A 26,223-nucleotide genomic window follows, 5' to 3' on the forward strand; every position below is an offset into this window, starting at 1 on the left:
ATGATGACAAAGGGTTCAAGAGGGTCGCCCGGTTCTGGAGAACCCCTGTGGTTGCCATAGTAACCTGCCACACCCGTCAAGCAGAGGCGGCGAGGTTACATTACCTTCAGGGGAACAGCAGAGGCAGAAGGGGAGAGGTCTCCGACGTTGCGTCCCCACAAAGGGCTCAACCTCCACAAGACAGGGGGAAAGAGAGCGGGGGACTGACGCAGACACGGGTGCAGAATAGAGAAGGGATGGTACAAACGATGTTGCAGTGAGAAACCATAGAGGACACACAGGGTGTGGGAGGGCGAGGGGACACAGTGTGATGAGAAAGAGAAAAAACACGGAGGTGAAAATCAAAAGAAGGGTAGCAACATTGAGACAGGAAGAAGACAAATCACCTAGGAGGAGGTGGGAGAGATCATCTCTGTGGTATGAGGAATGAACAAAGTAGAAGGAAAATAGAAAACAGTATAGGCAGCAGGAAAAAGCCTTTTTGATAAGGGTCTCTGCAGGTTTCAACTAAGACTTTTTTAAGACCATAATGAATATAATTTAAGACCATTTCATATCCATACGGACAAAAAAAGTACAAAGACAAAGGAAAATCAGAGCGCCAGAATGAATTGTAAGTATATGAATTCATTCACTGATCTTTCACATAGGAAAACAAAATGGTTTAACTAACTAATTAACATTCAAATTTGGTCAGCTCATTTTGTATGTGGTTTGTATTAATACATTTGTATCTGTCTTTTGAAAAAATATTGCTGATAAACAAGAACTAGTTTTTATTTAAGCATGACAAGATCCATCCATCCATCCATCCATCCATTTTCTACCGCGTGTCCCTCCTCAGCCTAAGATGACATTCTCTTAGATCTTCCTTGCTTTGCTCACATCACCACAAACTGAGTGTAAACACTAAACAGACAACTTTTAAAGGGTTTAATATCAGTTGCTGTATAAACCTGGAGAAAAGATTAGCATGAGAACATGACCTGAAATTATTGGAATAAATAATATAAGAGAATAGCTTTTTTATAGTTTTACTGCTGTAAATACACTACTGCCACAGAAAAATGTGTGTGTTTACTGTAGGTAATAGTGTGATTTCACTAGTAAACATCTCATATTCTCCTTCGGCAATTGCCTGCCACTTTACCCACATAACACTCCTTTTGGTGGGCGAGGGGGATTAAGTTGATCCTTGTATAGTCGTGCAAGTGCTTGTGGCGTTACAGAAGCTTTTGACGCAAACTTATCCTGGATTTTTGAGGTTTTACATTATCATATCAATCACTTACACCGTTTTTAAACGCTTCCCTAAACACTTTATACGTTTCCATCCACCGGCTTCAAACACGCATTAAGTTGATCATTTTGAAGCCATAAATCGTTGAACTGGAACTTACCCATCTTCTGCACGTAAATGTAAATGGGTTATACTTGTATAGCGCTTTCTACCTTCAAGGTACTCAAAGCGCTTTGACACTATTTCCACATTCACACACGCACACACACACACATTCACACACTGATGGCGGGAGCTGCCATGCAAGGCCCTAACCACGACCCATCAAGAGCAAGGGTGAAGTGTCTTGCTCAAGGACACAACGGACGTGACTAGGGTGGTAGAAGCTGGGGATCGAACCAGGAACCCTCAGGTTGCTGACACGGCCAACTCTACCAACCGCGCCACGCCGTCCCCTAATTTGGCTTTGCTGTGGGCTTTCGGTAAGTTTTATCTGCTGCTAAGCTGTGACAAAACACAGCTGCGCACGCACAGCACGCAAGCTGGTGGTGCCCGCTAAATTCTAATCGGGCACCAAAGGTAGCCTACTTTAGTTCCGTTTTGTAGTTGCGGTTTTACGCCCTCAAAAAACAAAAACAAAAAAAAAAAAAAAAAGTAAGACTGAAGTTTATGCTTGTTTTAAATGAAAGTAACATACGTAGATTTTTTTAGACTTTTCTAATTCATCTTTAAGACGTTTTATGAGATTTGAGAAGATTTTGACATTTTAAGGCCTCAAATTCGAATTGTTGGAATCAAGACTTTTTAAGACCCTGCGGATGGATACCCTGGATAATGCACTAATATGCTTCCAATAGGGCCATCACAATCCATTTGAGGATATCATAGAACAAAAAAGTGTGCACTCACATACAAAAAGCTTATTAGAGTCAATAAAATGGTTTTGTTCCCTCTGTTTACTGCACTTTTTTGGAACTTGCCTGATTCACAGTCTCTTTTTTTATGCATTCTCATTTGCAATATATGGCAAATACGCAAAAACGCCACCGATACACAAAAACCGCCAACAATACTCCATTTACATGTTGTGACCTGAATAATATGGATATTATAATTGCTAAAGCCAAGGAACTACTTTTAGTGACGCCATGATCACAGAGATGTAAACAGCTAATGCAGCTATTGACTAGGTGAAAGTTAATTATAGATTATAAATCATCCCTCTCACTTCTATAGCACAAGGTTGTGGCTATAAACCGAGAAGTTGGTCAACTTTGACATTCAACTTAGACCCTGAGATTGCGAGAGAAAAAAACCAAAAGATGCTTGTTTGCGCCCATTTTTATTTTTGTTTTACATGCCTGAGGATCATGAATAATTATTCATCGAAACGGGCAGACATTGTACAGTATATGATCATTTTATTATGTTCGTAGTTTTTATTTCTTGTTTAGCATTCAGCAATAGTGCTCTTTGCTCCATCTGCTTATCACTCAGCTTTTAAAACTTGTAGCTTATCTAGGCTAAAATATGTATAAGGTTCTTGATCATCTTTTGTCCCAAAATAGTCGTTGTTTCTCATCAAGTCTGCCTTAGATTAGGAATTAACGGATGTTGTGATGTGTCTGAGAAATTAATGCGCCACCGTATTATGAATGTGTCTGTTACTATATTACATATATACTAACAGTGTGTGTATACAACTTTAATGGATGTTTTTGGATTTTCTTTTACAGTGCTTTATAGGTAACCTGACTCTCGCCAGATCCTTGTAGTTCGCTGAGCTCCACACATGGATCTGGGCTCAAAGGCATTGCAAACTCCTTCCAGATAGCAAAAAATAATGAACCAATCAGGATCGCCGGGCGGGATTTCATAGATGTGACGTAGCGCCGAAGCGACTGTTTGAGTCAAACAACAATGGCGGCACGCAGCCCTCGCCATACTTGCCAACCCTCACGATTTTTCCGGGAGACTCCCGAATTTCAGTGCCCCTCCCAAAAATCTCCCGGGGCAACCATTCTCCCAAATTTCTCCCGATTTTCACCCGGACAACAATATTAAGGGCGTGCCGTGATGGCCCTGCCTGTAGTGTCCTCTACAACCTGTCGACGTGTCCGCTTTTTCAACATTCAAACAGCGTGCCGGCCCAGTCACATGTTGTATGCGGCTTCTGCATACACACGAAAGTGACTGCAAGACATACTTGATCAACAGCCATACAGGTCACACTGAGGGAGGCCGTATAAACAACTTTAACACTGTTACAAATATGCGCCACACTGAACACACACCAAACAAGAATGACAAACATATTTCGGGAGAACATCCGCACCGTAACACAACAGAACAAATACCCAGAATCCCTTGCATCCCTAACTCTTCCGGGCTACAATATACACCCCCGCTACCACCAACACCCCCCCCCCCCCCCCCATCTCCCAAATTCGAAGGTCTCAAGGTTGGCAAGTATGGCCCTCGCTGTTATTGCAACTGTTTTGTCGGATCTATCAAATATTAATTCTTCAAAAGATGAACAGAGAACTTTTCGCTCTGTTGTTATCCAATATGTCGGCTGTTCTGTTTTGGATTTCATCAGCGTCACGGGTTGATTTCGATGTGAGTGGTTGAAGTAGCACGTCATTCAAGATAACGGACAAGTGGTTTATCCAATCAAATACAATGATTTTTTTTACAAGGCCCCGCCTTCTGAAATACATCTCCTATTGAGAACTCCCAGATCTTTGTGTGGAGCTCAGCGAACTACAAGGATCTGGCGAGAGTCAGGTTACTTTATAGGCGGAATAGAGCAAATCCCATTACCTCCATTGTTAGCTGTCTTTTGCTGGCGTTTGTTTACGAATTAGAATGCATAAAAAACGAAAAACATATGTGCTCTTGTCTCACATAAGGATTGTGACTGATAGACAAAATTACAAAAAAGTGCAGCTACACCTTTAAAGGGGAACTGCACTTTTTTTGGAATTTTGCCTGTCATTATGAACGACAAATGTATTTTTCTTTAATGCATTCTAACTCGTAAATAAACGTAAATAAAGGTCAGTTTAGAACAGAGCCAATCAGTGATGTAGTTTAAAAAAAAAAAAGTGAACGTTGTGATGCGTTTTTTTTATTTATTAATGTGTCTCTTATGCTTAAAATGGTCAAAATACGTAAATCTTATTTTGATCTTATATTTCCTCGTCGTGGAAGGAAAACTTACTCTATGGCTTACTTCTCTCACTTGTAAAGTCTTGAAATATTTAAGGAGAAAGGCTGCAAGAGCGTATTTTCCTTAAGTCAGTATTAAAAGTGTATTTTTAACATTTTTACTTGTTTAAATAGATGAGAAATCTTATTTATAAATCTTATTATAAATGTGCCCGTTACTACATTACACATATACTGACATCATGTATATAAAACCGTAATGGAGGTGTTTGGATGTTTTTTGACGGGCTTTATAGGCAGAAAAGAGTGGCTCCCTTTGGCTCCATTGTAAGCGGACTTTTGATCGCATTTATTCACTATTCAGAATGCACAAAAAATATATATCCGCCGTCATGTCTATCATAATTATAGTGAACAATAGGCAAAATTCCCTAAAATTGCAGTTCCCCTTTAAGCTATTACTGATAATCAAGAGACAATAATAATACTTATTCGCAGCAGGCTTTAAATACAAAGACTACTTGAATGAATTTGGAAATTTCTGATTGATTTGGGGCTTCTTTGGTAACTTTTGAAGCGCAAATTAAGATTTGTGTGGGTTTTTTTTGTAGACAGACAAAACAGAGAGAATAATTAAGTAGAGGGATAATTGTGTTCAGTGAAATGCAATAATTTTTTTTTTTTTTCCACCTTAATAGACTTGCTTCAACGATGCCTTGCCATTAGAATTTTCCAATTTTTTTTGCTGTGTTTAATTTACAGACATGAAAACATTAGAAACCTCTATGCTGAATTACTTTTTTCACAAGAATGTAAATTCTGTTATTGGCTCCCCCTCAAAATGCTTTGGAATACGTGCTACCATAAATGTACTGTATACAGATATTCCCCAAGTATTTATTATTGTTAGACAAATTGTCAATGACTAACATCCAATTAGTTGCTATGTGCCCCTGCAAGGACGTCGGCCAAAGATGGTGGCCATGTTGCCCAACCAATTTTCCTCAACCTTGACTCTCGACTGCTTGTCAGTCCCTAAAGGGGAACTGCACTTTTTGGGGGGAATTTTGTCTATCAGTCACAATCCTTTCCTGAGACAACCACACATTTTTTATTTTTTTTTGCATTCTAACTAATAAAGAAACCCTAACAAGAGTCAGCTAACAATAGCGGTAATGGGATTCCCTCTATTCCGCCTATAAAGCGCTCTAAAAAACATCCATAAATATCCCTCATTGTTTTATGTACACACTGTAAGTATATATGAAATGCAGTGACAGGCATATTCATAATAAAATGTAATATTTACATAACTTGGTCATTTTAAGCATACAGCGGCACATTAATTTTATAGGCGCGTCGTAACAACACTACCAATCATGGCAGACTACATGAGATCCACTAGTTTTACAGTTCATCACCTTGTTAACATCTAAATGACATAATATAGCACAATATATGCAAAACAATCAGTTTGGGAATATGTTAATTAACTTCCGTTGCAACACGTTACAGCTACAACATACGGTACCATACCACTACACCAATAGACAAAAGAGACCCCCTTTAAAAAAATTGATTCAAGTGTAAGAGAATTCAGAGAGTACCAACCATGGCCAAGAAAAAAAAAGAAATCACTAATACAAACAAACCCACAACAAATGATGCCAAAAAACATCAAAAAAAGATGGGAAGTCCTCAAAGGCTTATTCTGAAAATGTAATTTTGTTTATAGATGATATGAAATCTGTTGTTGTGTTCCCTAGTTTGAGGGTACACAAATGAAGGTGTGTGTTGCTGAGTCCGACTTGGACGTGTTCTGGACTGTACATGGGTGCTTATTTTGAAAATAACATTTTGTTTGTGGATTGTATGCAATCTGTTGTGTTCCCTGGTTTTCAGTGTACATGGGTGAAGGTGTGTGTTGCTGAGCCCGACCTGGACATCATCTGGACTTGACCTGGTTTTAAGAACCCTTTTGAACAATCTGATTTCATTGACAACTTGGTCTGGTGAAGATAAGGTCCTTTTAAAATGTTTTAAATAAAATAAGATGAATAAATAAATAACTTTTTCTTGAATAAAAAAGAAAGTAAAACAATATAAAAACAATTACATGAAAAATAGTAATTAATGAAAATGTTAGTGGACCAGCAGCACACACAATCATATGTGCTTCAAGGACTGTATCGTTCTACATTGTAGGAACCAGAAGTTTAATAACGGAAAGAGACAGACACTTTTTTGTGAATGAGTGTGGATGGGGGAGGGAGGTTTTTTGGGTTGGTGCACTGGTTGTAAGTGTATCTTGTGTTTTTTTATGTTGATTTAATAAAAAAATAAAAAAAATAAAAATAAATAAGAAACCACAACCAAAATTTCTTCAGATACACTGTAGACCGACCAGGGCTATTCATCTGGCAAGTTCAGTCCCAAACGCGTGAGTAAACTATTTTGCAGCAAATTCCTAAAACATTAAAGTGCTCAGGATACAACAAGGACATTGGACCACTGGAAACACATTGGTAGTTCCTTGCATTGACATTTTAACCTTGCTAGCAAACCTAGAAAACTGGGATCTAAACTTGTGATTTTCATAACTTAGGCACCACTTTAGGTCTTCTACTTTTTGTTAGTTATTTTTTTCGTAGTGTGATTTATGTAACTAAGGTGTAGCTGTAGCTTGTTTATTCCAGATGCAGTCAGTAGTCGTTTGTTTGACTTTTTTAGTTATACCTCAAAGTTCCATTTTAGGTCCTCTCTTTTTTTATCATTTGGCTATTCAACCGGCGGCCCGCAAGTTCCTTTAAAATGAAAAAACTTTTGAGACACTCACATTTTTGCAGAAGATATTTAAAAAAAAATTAAGTGCTGTCTTTGACTAGCTTTTTTGCAGAAGGTCCCTAAAACAACAACAACAACAACAACAACCAAAACAACAGAGCGCGCCTGTCACTCTGAAAAAATCAAAACATCTTCTGTAGAGGACACTGGTTCCCCAGAATATAAAAAAAAGGACTAACAGCAAAGGGAGAAGTCCGGCCCCTCAAAGTCTTTCGCTTTCTGGAAATGTGGCCCCCAAAACAATTTACTGTAATTGAATATCCCTGTTGTACACTGCAGACAATATTCTTTAGTTAGTAAGCTGGGCACATTTTACCCTTGAGGTCATTAATTTTACATACTGTATCATTATTAGCAATTATACATTATCATCTTTGTAAAGGCAAATTTATGCTTCGTTTTCTCTATTAAATATATATATATATATATATATATATATATATATATATATATATATATATATATATATATATATATATATATATATATATATATATATATATATATATATATATATATATATATATATTTTTTTTTTTTTTTTTTTACACATCTTGTGTGAAGGGTCAGTATGTTGGAAAAATCACTCTGGTTAAGCGAGTTCAAACTCCACACAGTCTCCTGTCCGATGAGCCATACAAGCTACAGACAAAAGAGAAGCAACAGGGCCTTTCACAAATGTAATACATGCATACACACACAAGCCGGCTTTCAAAATATAAAGGCACTGTTTCACAGTGGACAAAAAAATCAAGAGACATGCATTAACCTCGTATTCAAATACGACAGTAAACGGTGTCTGACATGGTTACTCCAGACCAGTCACACTTGAGTTCAAGGTTACTCTAATGCACGTTAGCGCACACAACATATAGACACTGGGGAGCAACAACGGAGCATGTATGAGAAAAAATCAAAGAGGGATGATGGGATAAAGCTAGGCGGTTAAAAAGACAATCTAGGAACAAAGCCGCTAAGAGTTGTGGGGTTATTCAAATATTAACACAGCTGAGCTATTACACACAGGGCCACACAGTTAATGGAACATGTAATCTAAACTATGTTAACTAAACTACAAGAACAGGCCAGCTGATGGGTGATAAGAATATTCTGTATACTCTAAACTCATGAAAATACCCAAACAAGCAACAATTTGTATGAATGTTTCCCATTTTTGCACACAATAATATTGTTAATGTTCTCCAAAAACATCAATGTTTGACACTAAAAACAATCGTGCCTCTGTAAATCATAAGCATCATGATACCCAGCCTTATTTAGGGTTCATGTACTTAACTTCAAGAGATGATGTATGCAGAATGTACTGTCATTTTGTTGCTAATTTTGGTTATTTTAGGGATTAAAAATACAGCAGTCATACAGTCTATAATAAAAGTATCTATAATACCAGAATTATGTGTGTACATTTTCTATTCCCTCAGTCATAATAGTGATCTATTTTTATGTTTTAACTATTGGTGTCCCGACCAGATATTGATATTGGATATCGGTTCAATATAAGCAAAAAAATAATAATAATTGAATTGGATTATAGCGTACATCCTAAATCTCCGATATAAACTCCGATACAAGCAGCCCTGCAGTACTTTTACCGGTACTTGTACAAAGCTGGAAAGCCAGTTAACATCTAAATGTCCACAAGGTTGGCCTAAGATAAATATGATAGGCAATAGGCTACTAGCAGCTACAAAACAGTTGAACACACAATAGGACACAAGCGAGACATGCACTATATTGTCAAAAGTATTTGGCCACCCGCCTTGACTCACATATGAACTTCCATATCATCCCATTCTTACACCCATAGGGTTCAAAATAATGTTGGTCTACCTTCTGCAGCTATTACAGCTTCAACTCTTCTGGGAAGGCTGTCCACAAGGTTGCGGAGTGTGTTTATAGGAATGTTCGACCATTCTTCCAAAAGCGCATTGGTGAGGTCACACACTGATGTTGATCGAGAAGGCCTGGCTCTCAGTCTCCATTCTAATTCATCCCAAAGGTGTTCTATCGGGTTCAGGTCAGGACTCTGTGCAGGCCAGTCAAGTTCATCCACACCAGACTCTGTCATCCATGTTTTTATGGATCTTGCTTTGTGCACTGGTGCAGTCATGTTGGAAGAGAAAGGGGCCTGCTCCAAACTGTTCCCACAAGGTTGGGAGCATGGAATTGTCCAAAATGTTTTGGTATCCTGGAGCATTCAAAGTTCCTTTCACTGGAACTAAGGGGCAAAGCCCAACTCCTGAAAAACAACCCCACACCATAATTCCTCCTCCACCAAATTTTACACTCGGCATAATGCAGTCCGAAATGTAGCGTTCTCCTGGCAACCTCCAAACCCAGACTCGTCCATCAGATTGCCAGATGGAAAAGCGTGATTCATCACTCTAGAGAACGCGTCTCCACTGCTCTAGAGTCCAGTGGGGCCGTGCTTTATACCACTGAATCCGACGCTTTGCATTGGACTTGGTGATATATGCCTTAGATGCAGCTGCTCGGCCATGGAAATCCATTCCATGAAGCTCTCTGCATACTTTACGTGGGCTAATTGGAAGGTCACATAAAGTTTGGAGCTCTGTAGCAACTGACTGTGCAGAAAGTCTTTGCAGTATGCGCTTCAGCATCCGCTGACCCCTAGTGATGGGTCCGGCAACACCGATGCATCGGCGCATGCGTCGAGCTCATAGAGCGATACCCTGTGTCGGTGCGCGTATCGCTTTTAGAAAGTCACGTGACCGAACACGAGCTGTTTTGGTCACGTGACCGCTCATGAACTGTTCTGGTCACGTGACCGCTCATGAACTGTATCGCACTGACGCCTGCGCGCCAAACTGTGTTTATTAGGAAGCGGCGCAATGCGTGTTGTTGACGAACACCGTTAGGGCCGCTTGTTGTCACTGTCACTCAAAGTTGCATTTCAAAATTACACAGAATAAATGTGTTTATTTTGTTTAGAATTCAGATGGGTTTGATTTGGTGCGCGGCATATATTGGCTGTGCGGCGCACGTTGTGCACGGAGGACGCTTGAGCACTGCGCAATTGCGCAGGCGCGCACCTTAGAGGGAACGTTGCTCACAGGGCACATAGGAGGCGTCAGTGCGATACAGTTCGCGTATCGGTCACGTGACCAAAGCAGCTCATGATCGGTCACGTGACTTTCTAAAAGCGGTACGCGCACAGACACAGGGTTTCGCTCTATGAGCTCGACGCATGCGGAGATGCATCTGTGTTGCAGGACCCATCACTACTGTTACTAGAGAAGATACAGGAATGACGGCGTGGCGAAGTTGGTAGAGTGGCCGTGCCAGCAATTGGAGGGTTGCTGGTTACTGGGGTTCAATCCCCACCTTCTACCATCCTAGTCACGATACATGTTCACATTATTTGACTATCTAAAAAAGATAAAAATATATTTTTATTTAAATGAAGGTATGAAATAATCCTAAATGAAATACAATGACTTGGTTTATATTATTGTATATACTAAGTCATAAAATCAGTGTCAGTTGAGTCGGTCCATAGGTTGCCTGTAGGGATTTTTAATGTCCAGCAGATGTCAGTATTTAGTGACACAGTATCGACACAGTATCAATACAGTTTTGCAATGTGTCGAAACGCTTCATGAGGCCTCATCAACCCATCACTACTGACCCCTCCCTGTCCGTTTACGTGGCCTACCACTTTGTGGCTGAGTTGCTGTTGTTCCCAAACTCTTCAGTTTTCTTATAATAAAGCCGACAGTTGACTTTGGAATATTTAGGAGCGAGGAAATTTCACGACTGGATTTGTTGCACAGGTGGCATCCTATGTCAGTTCCACGCTGGAAATCACTGAGCTCCTGAGGGCGGCCCATTCTTTCACAAATGTTTGTAGAAACAGTCTCCATGCCTAAGTGCTTGATTTTATACACCTGTGGCCGGGCCAAGTGATTAGGACACCTGATTCTGATCATTTGGGTGGGTGGCCAAATACTTTTGGCAATATAGTGTAGGTAACAAGAATCCCTAATTGAACATTATTGTAGTGTAAAACACATTTGGCAATATAGTGTAGGTAACAAGAATCCCTAATTGAACATTATTGTAGTGTAAAACACATTTGTCAATACAAACAAGCATCAAATAATTATAGTTGTATACTATTTATAGTCAAGGCAGAAACATTGGAAATCCTCCAGTAACAAACATATCTGCATCATTCAATTTATGGCATCATGAGCTTAATTTAATAAATTATTGTGACCACTAGACATCTGCAAACTGAAAGACAGCATAAGTCTATCCCAAACAGTTAATAATAAATAGGTTAGTGTTTACCATACGTATCATTGATCTTTGTTTGAGAGATTTCCCTTGACCACGCCTTTTCTAAAACGCCATACTATAAAATGAAAAAAGTATGTATCATTCGTGCTGATATTGTATTGGATCAATATCAGTATTGGCCAATAGGCCAAGGCTCAAATACGGGTATTGTATCGGAAGTGAAAATGTTGTATCGGGACACCCTTCATTTGTGCTCAATACTACTACTAATACTAATGTCATATTATTATAGTCATTTTCCAGCTAATGTTTCTGCCCTAAAATGATTTCATTCCAAGTCTAGTCTATGCATGCAATCATCCATCATTTATAGGCTTCTAGAAATCAGAGCCAACGTTATTGTGTCCAATCTACTTTTGATGTGGATAGGGTTAGAAGATAGCGGATGGAGGTTTTATAATAATGCAAAAACCAATCAGCCAGCCAGCCAGCCAGTCAAAGTAGATATGATGGGTACAAAAGCTCCAAATAAAAAAAAATAGGTAGGGTGCGATGGGGAGTGACTCAGTTAGCCATTAGGTTAGTTAAAAGCGACAGCTTGTCAATACATACCGCCCAGATGCAAGTCCAGGATTTCACTGTAATTAGAATCTCCCCAATAGTCTACAACGACAGGGATACATTAGACATATGAGTTATTATCACACTGCCTCGCACTGGGCACACAAACAATCCTCCTAAAACGAGCCATGCATACACACTTACACACACATTAAGTACACACTGCAAGAACAAACAGAGTCCTTCTGTACTCACCACGCTGCCTGATGCACAGGCTTGTGTGCATGAGCACATGACCATTCTCCAAAATAATCAAACTGCATCATAGATTTGCTGTATTGCTGCAAACTGGCTCAGTCTGCTTCCTTTGGACTTTTATCTTTTGTGTTTAAAATGTTATAGAACTCAGAGCAGGGATATATGTTTCATTATATAATTTCATGAGTGAATTTTTGATTATTTCTAACCGAAAGAGCATCTGGGTGTTAAATATTTGAGTACAACACGATAGATACAAAGTACAGAAGTATTGGGACACATTACCCAATTAAAATAAAATAAACGAGGTGATTATTCTTAGAGGGTAAGGGCACAATTTTGCCCATTATTCACAATCCTCAAGTGAGACAAGAATAAATGTATTTTCTTTTTTGTGCAAAAACTACTAGCAAGAGTTTGCGAACAATGCAAGTAATGGGGGAGTCATTTATTCCGCCTAAAAACCTTCAAAAAAATTTAAAAAAACAACACATCATTTACTGTACATGCTGTGACCTGCTTATTAACCAAGCAATAGCAATATTGTTATTGTAAGAGCTAACACCAATGACTACTTTTAGTTACATAAAAACACTCATACTGCTCCTCCAGCCACTAGCGAAATGCAAGATAGCTACTGAGTTGCTGCTGATTAATCGCCTTTAGAATTCGAAAAAGTGAATGCCTGATTTGAAATCATGCTTCACACCTGTATAGTAGGAGGTTGTGGCCATAAATCGAGAAGTTGGTCTACTTTGAGATTCAACTTAAACCCGAAGGCATTAATAGGAAGATGCGGCAAATGCTTATTTCATCCAAACATTTTTGAGCTGAAGAGTGAGGATTATGCTGAAATCATCATCTAAAACAAGAAGCACAAGTCTTGTGCTGAAAGATACAACCATCACATCTGTCGGAACTCCAGTGAGAGCGGACATTGTAAGTGAGTTTTATTATGTTCGTATTTTGTACTTCTTGTTTAGCACTTATTGTAGTGCTACATGTGGCCTAGTGTTTAGCACTTATTGTAGTGCTACATGTGGCCTAGTGTTTCAAAAGAGTTTGATTTGCTTAACACTGAGCTTTGTTGGAGGTTTTCAGATGTTTTTGCTTTCTAAACAAAATAGTTGAGTTTTCCTTACCTGCTGTGCTAGCTAGCCACCTCTTGCTAGCAGGTTTTTTTTATGATTCAGAATGACCATTAAAGAGAAAGACGTGAGTTATTGTCTCACAGAAGGATTGTGGATGGTAATCAAAATCCCCCTACAAGAAGTGCATATTCCCTTTAATAAATACATTTTGGACAATTGCATGCTTCCAAATTGTGGGAAGGTCCTTTCTTCTCTCAGCATGACTATTCCCCGTATGCACAAACAGTGTCCATAAAGACATGTTTGGATAATTTCAGTGTGGAAAAACCTGGCCAGAAAATATAACAGCGATTATGAGACAGGCCCTCTCTCAGAGACCACTGACCTCACAAACGGACAAAAATAATCACATTCGCAAATGTCATCGAAAATGTCTTCCCAGAAGAGTGTACGCTTTTACAGCTACAAAAAAGTTAAGAGGAGCTTCTTGTTTTATTTTAAAGTTCAAAGGTGTCCCAACACTTTTGTCCGTACAGTGTAAATATTTAACAACAATTCTGGGTTGCTGACGTTTTTGTTGCAGGCGCTAAACTAAAGCAAATATTTGCTGTGAATATGTTACACGTGATAGGTTGCCAGTCTCCAAAGCAATGTGAATTTGATTTCCAACATTCAGACTGTTCGGAAACTTGAGCACAGAAACGCTTGGAGACAGTGAAGGAGACGACATGCAACCAGAACGAGCACACACACAAATCTATGTCGGGACACACATTCTCCTGAGTGCATGCAACTCTGACTGACGATGGCTGACATGTTACTGACGAAAATACGATATTCAGAGATGGAGAACTTTTGCAGTGTGTCACCACAGATGGAGCCTACTGTACGTGAAAGTGTCACATGTCATTCAAAGGAGGAGAAACATCAGTGAATCTAATACCTGATCTTCTTTTGTGCTGTTTGGGTAATGTATAAGTACCTTTGTACAATCCTTCAAGAAAGTAGAGTAGTAAACATGTTAAAGCAGACAAACAACTGATGGCGAGGAAGGAAATAAACAGTTGCTTCTTGGTTACCTGAGGACAAATACACCCTTTGATCGGTGGATACATATTTATGAATATTTGCTTGTTAAAAACTTGTGATGCAGTGGTTATTCATTGTGTTTAATTGGGATGAAACACACATCCCATCCCTATAAAAGAAGACCATCGTACCACTCTCATAACATATAATCCTGTTATTAAAGTATTATATTTTATTGTTTAATAAAATGCACCGCATAATGAAGAGTGGTGTTGACACGCAAATAATGTTTTCCATGCTATATATATTTTAATGGCCCCTGATGAAGAATAATGAATGATTATTTCTTAAGAAAAAATATGTATAATTACTGTGCTGCACAGAATGTAATTAATGTTTGTTTTCAAATGATGCCGTAGAAATGATTGCACAGGAGCAGCTTGTCTTTTGTGTTTTAGTTCTAGCTCACATTACAGTATTCATCAATACTAATGTAGAACAGGCTGAATGCAAATAGGTGTCCAATTATGACGAGACATGTTTTCACAAAGGAGCGCCCGCACAGCTGCAATACAAATAAGCAGGAACTAATGTTTGAATCTACAAACAACATTCTTTGTGTTTGAACATACACCTAAATACTTAAGAAGTAAAATTAAAGAGGAATTATGCCGCATGTGGTTTAAAGTTCAAATGTTTAAGAAAACTACGCATTTTGGAAAACATTTGGAGTGTTTACCTGCTTCCCCTCGCAATGCCTTCTCCACAGCAACGCCTTTCTCCTCCAGCTGCCTCTGCTTCTCCTCCACCTGCTCCAGCTGCCTCTGGATAATCTAAATGTAAAAAAAAAAATACAGAAATGTGTGAAAAGAAAGATATCTCCACCATAGCTGTAAAGGACTTTGCTTAAATACCAAAGATGCAATGTAGCCAAAATTAGAAATGCATTATGATAGCTGGCCACCATGTACACCAGCAGGGAACTTAATAATAGGCTTGTGATACATTGTTATGTATCATAAAAAGAAGTTGTGCAACTGCTCAACATCAACATCAACACTATGAATGAACACATGTGGAGCTATGTACTTAACACAAAAAGGTGAAATAACTGAAAACATGTTTTATATTCTAGTTTCTTCAAAATAGCCCCCCTTTGCTCTGATTACTGCTTTGCACACTCTTGGCATTCTCTCAGTGTTGATTGTGACGTAACAACGTTTTGTACCAAAATAACACTTCAGTTTGCATTGATTAAAACAAGCCATAACAGACTGAACAACAATACAACTTTTAACTACTTCCACTTTAACAGCCCACGCCAGACCGTGACAATTCATAATGAAGTGTAAACGATAAAACATTGACTATTTACAGTATGTGAAAGTTCGACTGATACCATGTTTACTTCTCTGACGACTTCCCGAAAGTTTTGTAATCAATCAGAAATATCAAGCAGCTAAAATGCGCAAAACATGGGGAAGTGTGATGAGAGTGTTATGCATATATTACCCATAATGCACTATAATGGATGTATATTTGTAATTTTAATTTATATATGCATGTTTTATAATGTTCACAAAATTCAATGAGCAAGTGTGTTATGTGAGACCGTGTGTTGATTTTATTTGTTGGTTATAGTTAATTTCCACCATGAGGGGTACAGTAGTTTGGATTGGGGCATATATATTTTGTTGCTGTGCTCAGGACACGAGAACACAAACTTGTAGTCATTAGCCAGTGATTCCACCGCTCTCCACATGAGAGCAATACAATCTGTCCAATATCATACCTAAGGAATTATATAAATTTAGGCAAAAACACATATTGTTGAATTTGGGATGTCTCGCAGGGCTGCACTGAAGACATCCCTAAAGTAGTATTAAAACAATGTGAATGTAATTGTGCATGTACTCTTGGGGTCCCCCTAGCGGCTGCGGGGCCCTAAGGAAGCGTTTTGTTCACTTATGCCTCTGCATCCTTGACAGAAATGCTACAACTTCATGGAAGTTAGCCAGGCTACCGGGGCGCCAAACTTGAATATCTGAGTATCCGTTCTTTAAAGACATGCTAGTGAAAGTCGCACTGTATTGTTTAATTTCTGTGTACATAGACTGGTACATACCTTAGCTTATGAGTGGCACATCTCTTTTTTTAAGATATGAGCTGTATCTCAGCTAATTGTTATGTTTTTCAGCATATTATTATTATCATCAGACTCAAGGTCCATGCAAAAAACATACACCACTCAATACATAAAAACATATCACTCATCAATAAACAGTGTTTAAACAAGACAATCATACCAATGTCTCCACAAAGGTGACCGATATCTTACATCACTGATACGAGGGCAATGATGGCATTCTGAGAAACATTCAGTCCATGCTTTCGGTGGGGAGCACAAATTTGAGGCATGAGCCTGCCCAATGCTAATTGGTGTAGCAAACGTCCCAGTAACCCCAGTAAGATCTGCCCAAAACATTTAGTGTCTGCTTGTTTGCATTAGCTAACAGGTAGCAACACATAACTTTGTTTTTCCAACCATGGGAACGATAAATAATTAATGTGAATGACACTGTTGAGGAGAATATGCATATGATATTCATTGAATCAAAGAAATAAAAAATATGGCGAAGGTCTGTGCCAAAATGAAGCAGAATGAGTCGATAAAAGGCTGTAATAACACCCACCAAGACAAAATTCATAACATCTAAACAGAAGACATTTATCCATGCAAATATGAAGAAGCAGTTGATGATGTGTTTGACGGAGAAACAGCTCGAAGGAGATAGTGTAAAAGTCCACTGTTCAAGGTAAATACTCTACATTATTGTTACATTAAGTAACAACAAAATGAATTACAATTAAAATTGTGGTGGGTTTTTTTCAGTTTAATGTGGATGATCGATTTGAGGTACAAGTATTTAGTTTACGAGCTCCGTCACAGAACCAATTAAACTTGTAAGCTGAGGTACCACTGAATTTGGTTGTGAAATACAGTAGTTCAGGGGTCCTATGATACATCCACAACTATTACTTACAGGGTCTGTGCAGGTTTCAACAAGTCACATTTAAGACTTTTAAGACTTTTTAACACATTAATGAAAATAATTGAAGACCATTTCATATCAATAAGGACAAAAAAGTACAACGACAAAGGAACATTGGAGGTCCAAAATGAAATCACTGCTCTTTCACATTGACTAAATGATTAAACTAGCTAAATACACCAGAAGACGCTTGCAAACTAATTGAAAAAAATATTAGCAAACATCATAGCACCTATTTTTCAGATTTGCCATAGAACAGTTTTCGTGCTTCATATCAAGTGCTTTCAATAACCATAACGTTTTGTCTGTGAAAGGGACTGTTAGCATCTCTGCTAAAGCTAAATGGTTAACTTTTGCAGTTTTTTTGCGGCTGTCAGAATTGAGCACACACAAAATTGTGAAAAACAGAGAATGCAGACAGCGATTTGTCTAAAAAGAAAGAAGGCGATTATGACTTGTAAGCCTCAAACATAATTTTGATGCAAATAATGTGGATAACATTCAAATTTGCTAAGCTCATTTTGTATGTGGTTTGTATGAATACAGGTTCATCTGTTTTTTGTGATTTTTTTGAAAACATATTGCTAATAAACAAGGACGATTTTTTTTAAGCATTACAAAATGACATTTGCGAATCTCCCTTGCTTTTCCTCACCCCACCATAAAGGGAGTGTAAACACTAAACAGACAACCTTTATAGCTTTTAATGTCAGTTGCAATATAAACTTCGAGAAAAGATTAGGCATGAGAAGCTGACCTGGAATTTTGGAATAAATAGTACAAATAAAATAAGAGAATTATGTTTGTTTTTTTATATAGTTTTACTGCTGTGAATACACTACTACCAAAGATAAATTAGCGTGTGCTTACTGTATGTAATAATGGTATGATTTCACTAGTAAACATCTCATTTCCCTTTGGCAATTGGCGCCACTTTACCCACATAACACTCCTTGGCGGTGCGGGGTGTGGGTTGTGAAAGTATTTGTGGTATATCAGCATCTTTTGGCACGGACTTATCTCAGATTTTTGACTTTTGCAATATCATTCAGTTCACTTTCACCGCAATGTTTACAAATGATCCTCAATGTCTCCACATCCAAGTCCTTAACACTTCATGCGTTTCAATCCACCGGCTTCAAGCATCCATTAAATATATCGTTCTGAAGCCACAAATCGTTAAACTTGCACTTACCCAGCTTGTATGCAAATAATTTGGCTTTGCTGTCTGCTTTCTTTTAGTTTTGTGCGCGCACAGCACACTACTGTTAATTATGACCGGGCAGCACGGGTAGCCTACTTTAATTCCGTTTTGTAGTTACGTTATAGCGTCCTTAAAAATCGAAACATTTAAAAGCAAGACTGAAGTTTACGCATGTTTTAAATAAAAGTAACGTAAATAGATTTTTAAGACTTTTCCAAATCGTATTCAAGACCTTTTCTGAGACCTTAAGAAAATGTTAGACATTTTAAGCACCTCAAATTCAAATTGTTGTATTTAAGACTTTTTAAAATGTTTTAAGACCCCGCAGATACCCTGTACTTAGAAAGTACATACAGTTTTGGACTGTTGCGCCATGTGTCCAGAAACATCTTTGTCAATGCCTGTTGGAACAAAACAAGCGGCCTCCATGCACTCTATGAGTTGCTAAGGAAGAGTTCTCTCATGCGGTTTAGTGCTGACACAGCGGACAGGCATAAGTACTGCAGATGAGTTACACAAACCACCAGAGTGGATTTATTCACCAAGGGATATGGCAGTTCTTAGCCCGCAAGGTCGTAAGAAACCTGCCATATGTTGCACAGATTATATATATATATATATATATATATATATATATATATAAAAAACATACTCGCATAACAAACTGCATTTTAAATTCACTGACATAAACAACATCAATAATTAGGACTAGGTTAGACCCCTGGCTGAATGCTTAATAAGGCTACACTGAAAAAGAACAGTTACGTAAAATACAGCACACGCATTCCAAATAAATTGATTATGAAGACAGATAGAAAAAATGAATTAAAAGAAATACAATGTATATACGGATTTGGCTGATTACCTGGGCACGGTGCAACCTCTTGAGTTCTTCTTGCTTGGCTTGTCGTCGGGCAGCTTTCTGGACTCTACGTGTCAGCTTGGCGTTGAGCTCTTCCTCTGTGTAGGTTTTCTAGCAAAACCACAACAAAGAGTTACAAGATTAGAAAAAACTTACTTGTAATGCGGGCTTCACGGGGCAATGAGCTCTCTGGAAAACACTAAAAGGAAAAGGAATTACGTCCGCTACACAATGGTGAACACTGTGGACAAGCACTTATGTGCTCTGTCTTGAAAAATAAACTGGATTGGCCAGGAATAATTCATATATACAATATCACATATTCTTTAAATCTCATTTAAGAGATGCACAATTGTTCATTTGCAAACGCCTCGTAGATCAAAAGCTCCACAGGGCACCTTTTAAGTACAAATTAAAACCTAAATAATAAATGCTGCACATAAATTGAGCTTGTTGGACCTCTTGTGCCTTGTGTCATACTAAAACATGGAAAACTCCTCTATAGAGTTTGTCCATACAATATGACAAAGATTGGACTTACAAAGACATTAAAAGCTGGAGTAAGGCAAGCAGGAGCCAATAGAAAAGAAATAGAAAAAGCTTGTCCAGCATCCACACTGGAGGTAACCCTGAGTTGCAGTGACAGATAGGCAGGTTAATGTCATACCAGTCAGAAAGGGGCCACCTTTGAGGCCTGAAAGTGGAGCGCTGCTGAAAAGTCATGGTTGGACGGCAGTGCGTGTGTGTTAGTGAGTGGGGCACCGTGATCCCACTTGACACATACATCCAGAAAGGACAGTTAGTTTAAGGCCAGACGCTCGAATACTATTATAGAGTAAACTTGTACATGCGGAATGGAAGAGGTGAAAATGGGATGTTATGGATGACAATATGGAAAGGGGGAAAGGGGATGTTACGGATGACAATAGATGTGATACTACCTTTGAGGCATACGATCTCTTGAACGCCAGTGCATGAGGGACATAAACAGACTTGGGGAGGACAAAACAAAGAAGGAGGAATCAAACATATGATGATTAAATGGGTTAATGAGTATGTTAAAACACATTAAAATAACTGTGTGATACAACTATCTTTAAACCGACAGGCATTGTTAATATCCCCAAACAAAAACAAAGTACAGTGACAGAATTGGTAATTCACTGCTAGTTAGATGTAATTAGTCAATAACATTAAAATGTGTTAATATAAAAACACAATTGCTATTTTTTACTAAGATGCGCTTAGCTGACCTCACGAGAATTTAGTTGGAAATCATACGAAAACTATTTTCCAGGTACATGAATGCGCAAGCATATTAAGGACAGGACACAATCCATAACACATGTTACACTACTTTGCTTAATAATAATTTTGCAAAATTAATTGAAAAACTAGAAGAAAAAATTTGACCAATTAGTTGACCTCTTTTGATATAAAATCCTCCTAAATCTCGTGAGAACACGTTCATCTAAAACACTGACAAAACTCTAGCAAGTAAACAAAGCTCCTCTAGGCTGAATTACATGCGGTCAAGCAAGCATGTATTTACTGCTAGTGTCAGCACTTTCATACACCCAAAATATAACAGTAATTGGAGAAAAGTCATCAAAATGTAAATGACAACTTGTTCTTCGTTTCAAAGAATATAATAAGAGTATGGGAGGTTGTTTGCAACGGTTAATAACCACATGCTTCTGGCTCTAAACTCAGCAGGGTCTATCTACACCACCACAAACAGAGTGAAGCAGGGGAGACCAGGAATTTGAATTTCAGGCATAAACATTAGGATTCAAGACAGGATATAATTGAATTGTTTCATGTCATTATTATTGACATAGTGGATACAATCAATATATATTGGGGAATATTCTTAAGATGAGCCTAGTTTTATTTTAAACTGATAAAATTAAGCAAGACAATATAAAATATAAAAAATATTTATAGCTTGAAATTCAAAACCATTTAATCTCTCCTGCCAAATACCTCCTCATCGTCTTTTCCCTTTTCACGATCACACACTTTTTCCCGTTCTCTTTGTTTATGCATTTCTTTCACTCTTTTCTTTTCTTTGAATTCCCTCCTCCTCTCCTTGTCCAGTTTCTCCTCCTTCAATGCCTCCATCTGCATGCCTGATACTAGGTCAAAGATGTCCGTATGTCGCTAGAAATGGGAATTATTTACAAGGAAAGTGTTTTTAAAAAAACTAAAAAAGAAAAAAAAAGAAACAAGAGGCACTGATAGTGTTGATGATATGTCTGGGAGTTAATGTTTGACAAATACAACTACATTTTACAAACCACACTGATTTGCAAAAGAGCCTTTTTGAACTGAGTCATCTAAATAAATGTAAGATGATTTAAGATACATCACTTCAACATTTTAAGTGGAGGCAAAACATCAGGTCAGTGCACACTGTCAGAATGATCTCCCCTTTCAGATGCAACTTCCCAACTGACTTACATCTGCCTTTGATTTCTGGGATGATCTCTCCAGTACGTCGTCACAGGACAGATCTGAATCCTCAGAAAAGCTCAAGTTTCTGCGGGTCTTCATGTCTGCCACACAAGATAAGCGGAGCAAAATCAAGTACATAAAATCACAATTATCACACTCAAGGTTTGTCCAGCACCACACCGACTTACCTGATGACTTTCCAAGAGGCGAGGCTCTCTTCTTCCCAGAGTCCTGCGTGGTGGAGCTGGACGATGGTGTACTGGGACATGATTTGTCGTCTTTCTTTTTTTTGTCTTTCTTGTACCCTGAGAAGACAGCCTTCCACAAAAATTTGTGTTTGGGTGGTGTCTCGTCTGTCCCAGAGGGTCGGCTGCCGTCGTTCTTGGCCTTCTTGTCCTTTTTGTTTTTGCGAGGTGAAAAAAGTGAACTTCGTTTCTTGCTCTTACTCGTGGACGAGCTGTCAGAGGACGCCACAGAGCTGTCCAGACTCCTGTTGCTACTGAAGAGACGCTCGGGTAGAGTCTCAGCCTTCTTTGATTCCAGAGCTTTTACTGCAGATGTCTTTGGAGATACTGAAGATTTCTTACTTTTCCCGACAACCTCTGGGGTAGCACTCCAAGCCACTTTTGTTGAGCCACCCTCTTCTACGTTTGACTCTTTCATTTTATTTAGCTGCTTGGCCATTGCGTCTTTGAGAGCTTGGCTCTTGATAGACTTTTCTCTTGCTCTCATCCTCTCCTCAGCAATCTCTTTGGCCTCTGGAGAGAATTGAGTGGCCCGCTGTGTCTTAGAGGCGGAGTTGACAGGGATATTAGGTTTACCATTTTCCATGGCTAAAGCCAGATGCAAAGGAGGTTTGTCTCTGGCCCTGCTAGTAGGTGGTGTGCAGAATTTATTCATACTGGTTTCTGGTGTCCGCTCATCAAAGTTCTCTTCCACATCATCAGCGAATGGAATCTCTTCCACTGTCTGTACAAAGGACTTCCTCAACTCCTCCGAGCGTGGCTTCTTTTTCTCCCTCATGATAACAACTGGGGTTTCAATTAAATCTGATGGTGGTATAAGCACTTTCCTGGTTGCAGGTTTAGGTGCCGATACAGGACTCAGTTGGGTTCGCTGTGCAGGAACAGGAGTCTTTGCTTTTGGTAGTTCTTTGGCATGCTCGTGTGGCTGATTTTCTGTCCCATTGCTCCAAGAGACCTGATGTTTTTGCTGCCTGAATATCGCAGGGGACTGATTAGCAGGCACAGGAGGTGGTGGACTGGAGGGTGGGGTCAGCATGATGGAGTCAGAGGTGTTACAGCTGTCACTGTTTACCGTTTGACTTGTGGCCATACTCTCATTTAGGTCATCGCCTGAGCTGCGGCTGAGTTCTTTCTTTTCAGAGTCTTCCACAGGAGCAATTGGAGTAATGACTTGACCCTCAAGAGTGATGTTGAGTCTGCGAATCACAGTACGCCCAGTTAAAGCAGGTTTCGGGTCCTCTAACACTTCCGGAGACTGGGTCTTGGCAGGGCTGGAGTCTTGTGTTGGCGTTTTTACATCACTCTTCTCAAATAGTTTACTACTGCGCTCTAAAGGCGACAGACCAAGACTTTTTCGGATCTCTGCACTCTTTAACCAAAATTCCTCAATGATATCAGTCTTTTTTGACAAAGATTCATCAGTTGAAAGGTCCTCAGACTGTGAATGGTCAGGTGAAGCTCGGTCAATTCTGGCCATCGGTGTTGAAGTAACATTTGGGATAGGCTGGGATCTGACTGGAGAATCGGAGGCCTGCGGTGATGAAGGTTCCTGGCAGGGCAAAGGCTGGGCACAAATTGGGGAAAGTAGGTTGCCTGTGAGAGGGCAAATTGATCGATGGGGGTAGATGGGTGACGTAGGTGTGCATGTCTCTGGTAGTGGGGTGGGCTGGGAGCGGATGGGGGATCCAACAGGGGTTATTACAGGGGATCTTATGGGGCTCTTGACAGCTGGACTGACCGGAGAGCCGATGTTGAGGGGTGAAACAGGGGCCTTGACATAGGTAACCGCTGGAGAGGTGAAAGGGGAAGGATTGAGGACAGATGCAGGTGAAGGAAAAACCGGGCTCTTGGACACTGGTGAAGGTGTAATCCTTTCAACTTTCGGTTCCTCAGAAACCACTGGTTCTGGGAAAGAGCATTCTGGAAACTTCGCCTGAAAGAATACATGAAGTAGGAGTGTTATATAATCGCTTTAATTGTGGTTAATTAAAGTCATATTTAACACGTAATGTTTTCAAATTGCGTTAAACACATTTTTTATCTCTAAATTATTGTCTCTATATGCCTGCGACTCCACAAGTTTCCTCTTCCCCTTTATGGTAAATGGATTATACTTGTATAGCGCTTTTTTACATGCAAAGTACTTTTTGACACTATTTCTACATTTACCCATTAACACACACATTCACACACTGATGGCGGAAGCTGACATGCAAGGGGCTAACCACGACAGCAATGGTGAAGTGTCTTGCTCGAAGACACAGCAGATGTGACTAGGAGGGCATAAGCTAGGATCGAACCAGGAACCCTCAAGTTGCTGGCACAGCCGACCCACGCCGCCCCGTTTATGCGCCCTGACGTGTTGGGTGGTCAGTCACACAGCGTAGTGTATGTATTGTAGTTGGGCGAGCAAAACGGAGGAGGGTGAGTAGGGGAGTCTTCAGCTCTTGGCTCTTCTCTTCTCTGAAGCGAGACTCTCCTGAGTTGTTGGTCCAATGAATGTGAAATTGACTTTTCCAAAACGCTATGACAGCACCATTGATTAAGGTTAAGTGCTATGCCTTCTTTGTAAGAAACAGTTTGCTTCCCACTGAAGCATCTCAAATACGCAGTCGCACTGCAGCTACGGTTCACGTAAGCAGTGAAGATGTTCGCAATTTAGCAAGCCATGGCAATAACTTTTCATCAAACTAAACTGGAGAAGAACACTCCACTTTTGAGCACTCTATATCAGAATATCTATGACTTAGACTATAAAAAGTGCTTGGTTTCCATGAAGAACAAATAAGAAGCATAATGTGTCCTCTTTGGCCTCATCACTTTATTTTGTGATGATGAACAATTATATCTGTTGATCTTCTCCTGTAAATTATATCGGTTTATTAAAGGCTTTGTTTAATTTATTTTACATTATCTGAAGCAAACAAAAAGCATCAAGTTCAACATTCAATCTTTGCTTTTAAATTTCTCAAGTGTTTTTTTTTTTCACATAACTGCAGCATTTTAAATTAATCTATTATTTTAATAAATGGCTAAAATTAGATCTGCTTTAAGTCTGTTAAAAATACTTAAAACAGCTATCTTCTTTGTTAAAAATACTTCAAAAAGCTATCTTCTTTGTTTATACATCAATATTTTGATACGTCACAATAATGTATATATATATAATTTTCATGAAAAACTTCAAGTTGAGGGCTTTTCTCAGCATTTTAAGGTGAGATTAATTATATTAGCGGTTGTACAGAGCTTAATAATAATCAAAAATATATTTTAATCACTTGACAGCAGTAAAATAAAGCCTGGTTTACATTTATTTTTAAAGACACACATACTGGATGATCATTGAAATGATCTTACCCGTTTGTCAGGCTCTGGTGAAGGTACGACCGGAGATAAGACAGCATTATCTTCTTTTTGCATGGGTTCAGTGCTGGGTGGTTCTGAATACATTTGACAATAGCAATGATGCTGCATTAATCACATTAAAGCAACTAAGTCCCAGGTATGATGTAGTGGTAAGTGCTATATACCAATATTTGAAGGCATTGCCAGACTGTCAGATATATTGTCCTCCTGTGGAACAGCTTCAGTGTGCACTGATGGGTTCAAACGAGCCTCCGCTTCAGCATCAGAGGGGATGTCATCTAAAATCAAATGTGAGAGTTTTTAACATGACACTATGAAAAATAGTTAATTATTAAATGTATTGACCTTGATCCATTTCAGTCCCAGGCTCTATATCGGGACTATCTGCTTCTGCTTCCAAATCATCATCTTCACAGGGCTCTGTCATTACAGAAATGACATAAAATTAGCTCCAAAATGTATAGTGTTTTTTTCCAGTTTTTCTTTTTAATTCTTTCTTTCTAAATATGTTTTGGTTAAACAGCTAGGTTGAAAAAACAGTCAGGGAAAACCGATAAC

The 26,223-nt window shown here is 39.0% G+C and overlaps 1 protein-coding gene across 1 annotated transcript in view; it reads right to left on the reverse strand.

The window, feature by feature from the left end:
* Positions 1–26,223, reverse strand: part of mical3a (microtubule associated monooxygenase, calponin and LIM domain containing 3a) — a 132,770-nt gene that overhangs the window by 12,366 nt on the left and 94,181 nt on the right. The window contains exons 34-45 of the mRNA XM_062035332.1: positions 26,011–26,085; positions 25,830–25,943; positions 25,657–25,739; positions 22,243–24,232; positions 22,061–22,155; positions 21,584–21,760; positions 20,539–20,589; positions 19,601–19,708; positions 15,218–15,311; positions 14,393–14,443; positions 12,152–12,202; positions 105–203 (exon numbers count right to left, since the gene is read on the reverse strand). Coding sequence (XP_061891316.1) covers positions 105–203; positions 12,152–12,202; positions 14,393–14,443; positions 15,218–15,311; positions 19,601–19,708; positions 20,539–20,589; positions 21,584–21,760; positions 22,061–22,155; positions 22,243–24,232; positions 25,657–25,739; positions 25,830–25,943; positions 26,011–26,085 — 2,988 coding nt within the window. The remainder of the gene's footprint in view (positions 1–104; positions 204–12,151; positions 12,203–14,392; positions 14,444–15,217; positions 15,312–19,600; positions 19,709–20,538; positions 20,590–21,583; positions 21,761–22,060; positions 22,156–22,242; positions 24,233–25,656; positions 25,740–25,829; positions 25,944–26,010; positions 26,086–26,223) is intronic.

The sequence above is a fragment of the Entelurus aequoreus genome, linkage group LG24, assembly GCF_033978785.1.
Source record: "Entelurus aequoreus isolate RoL-2023_Sb linkage group LG24, RoL_Eaeq_v1.1, whole genome shotgun sequence".
NCBI classification, from domain to species: Eukaryota; Metazoa; Chordata; class Actinopteri; order Syngnathiformes; family Syngnathidae; genus Entelurus; species Entelurus aequoreus.